Source organism: Penaeus monodon, chromosome 28 (assembly GCF_015228065.2).
Source record: "Penaeus monodon isolate SGIC_2016 chromosome 28, NSTDA_Pmon_1, whole genome shotgun sequence".
Taxonomy (NCBI): domain Eukaryota; kingdom Metazoa; phylum Arthropoda; class Malacostraca; order Decapoda; family Penaeidae; genus Penaeus; species Penaeus monodon.
This window is the reverse complement of record NC_051413.1, coordinates 535,291-535,791: the sequence shown is the minus strand read 5'-3', so window position 1 is coordinate 535,791 and position 501 is coordinate 535,291. Positions and strand designations below refer to the sequence as shown.

The following is a 501-nucleotide window of genomic DNA, read 5'->3' as shown; positions in this document are numbered from 1 at the left end:
TTATTGATCCATTTCATTAGTACTGGACGATTAAAAAAAACAACTTAATTAGCATACTTAGTCATCATGACATATTATTAGTCACTGACGATGCACAAAGAAAAATAAATTTTAATTATAAAATTAATCCACACCTTTTATAACCTAGAGGCCATAAAACAAAAAATCACCTTGCCTTTTAATCATCGACAATCCCCCTAACATTTAAATCAAATCAATCCCTACATATAAAAAAGGGGGAGGAGGGAATCAACATACCCCTCACCAGCGTTGAACTCAAAACAGCACCACACTGAACAGAAAATTAAATCCATCTTGAAAAAAAAACGCTTATTCAGATCTTGTTCAGTTCCAGCTTCAATTTAGGAGTTTTTCACATGGCGTGGGGAGCCGTCGCCCGTTTTCTATTCAAGTGGAACGAAAATGCTGCCGGCGTTCACTTTTTCGGTGACACTGCGAGGGTGCTCACCGTCCACGAGGCACCCGATGCTCTGTAAAGAT

At 38.5% G+C, this 501-nt stretch overlaps 1 protein-coding gene across 1 annotated transcript in view; it reads right to left on the bottom strand.

Moving 5' to 3' along the window:
- The window catches only part of LOC119591247 (60S ribosomal protein L12-like), a 4,828-nt gene continuing 4,327 nt past the window's right edge, over nt 1–501 (bottom strand). Inside the window, exon 4 of the mRNA XM_037939957.1 lies at nt 1–491. Within this exon, the coding sequence (XP_037795885.1) occupies nt 405–491 (87 nt within the window). The 3' untranslated portion in view covers nt 1–404. The remainder of the gene's footprint in view (nt 492–501) is intronic.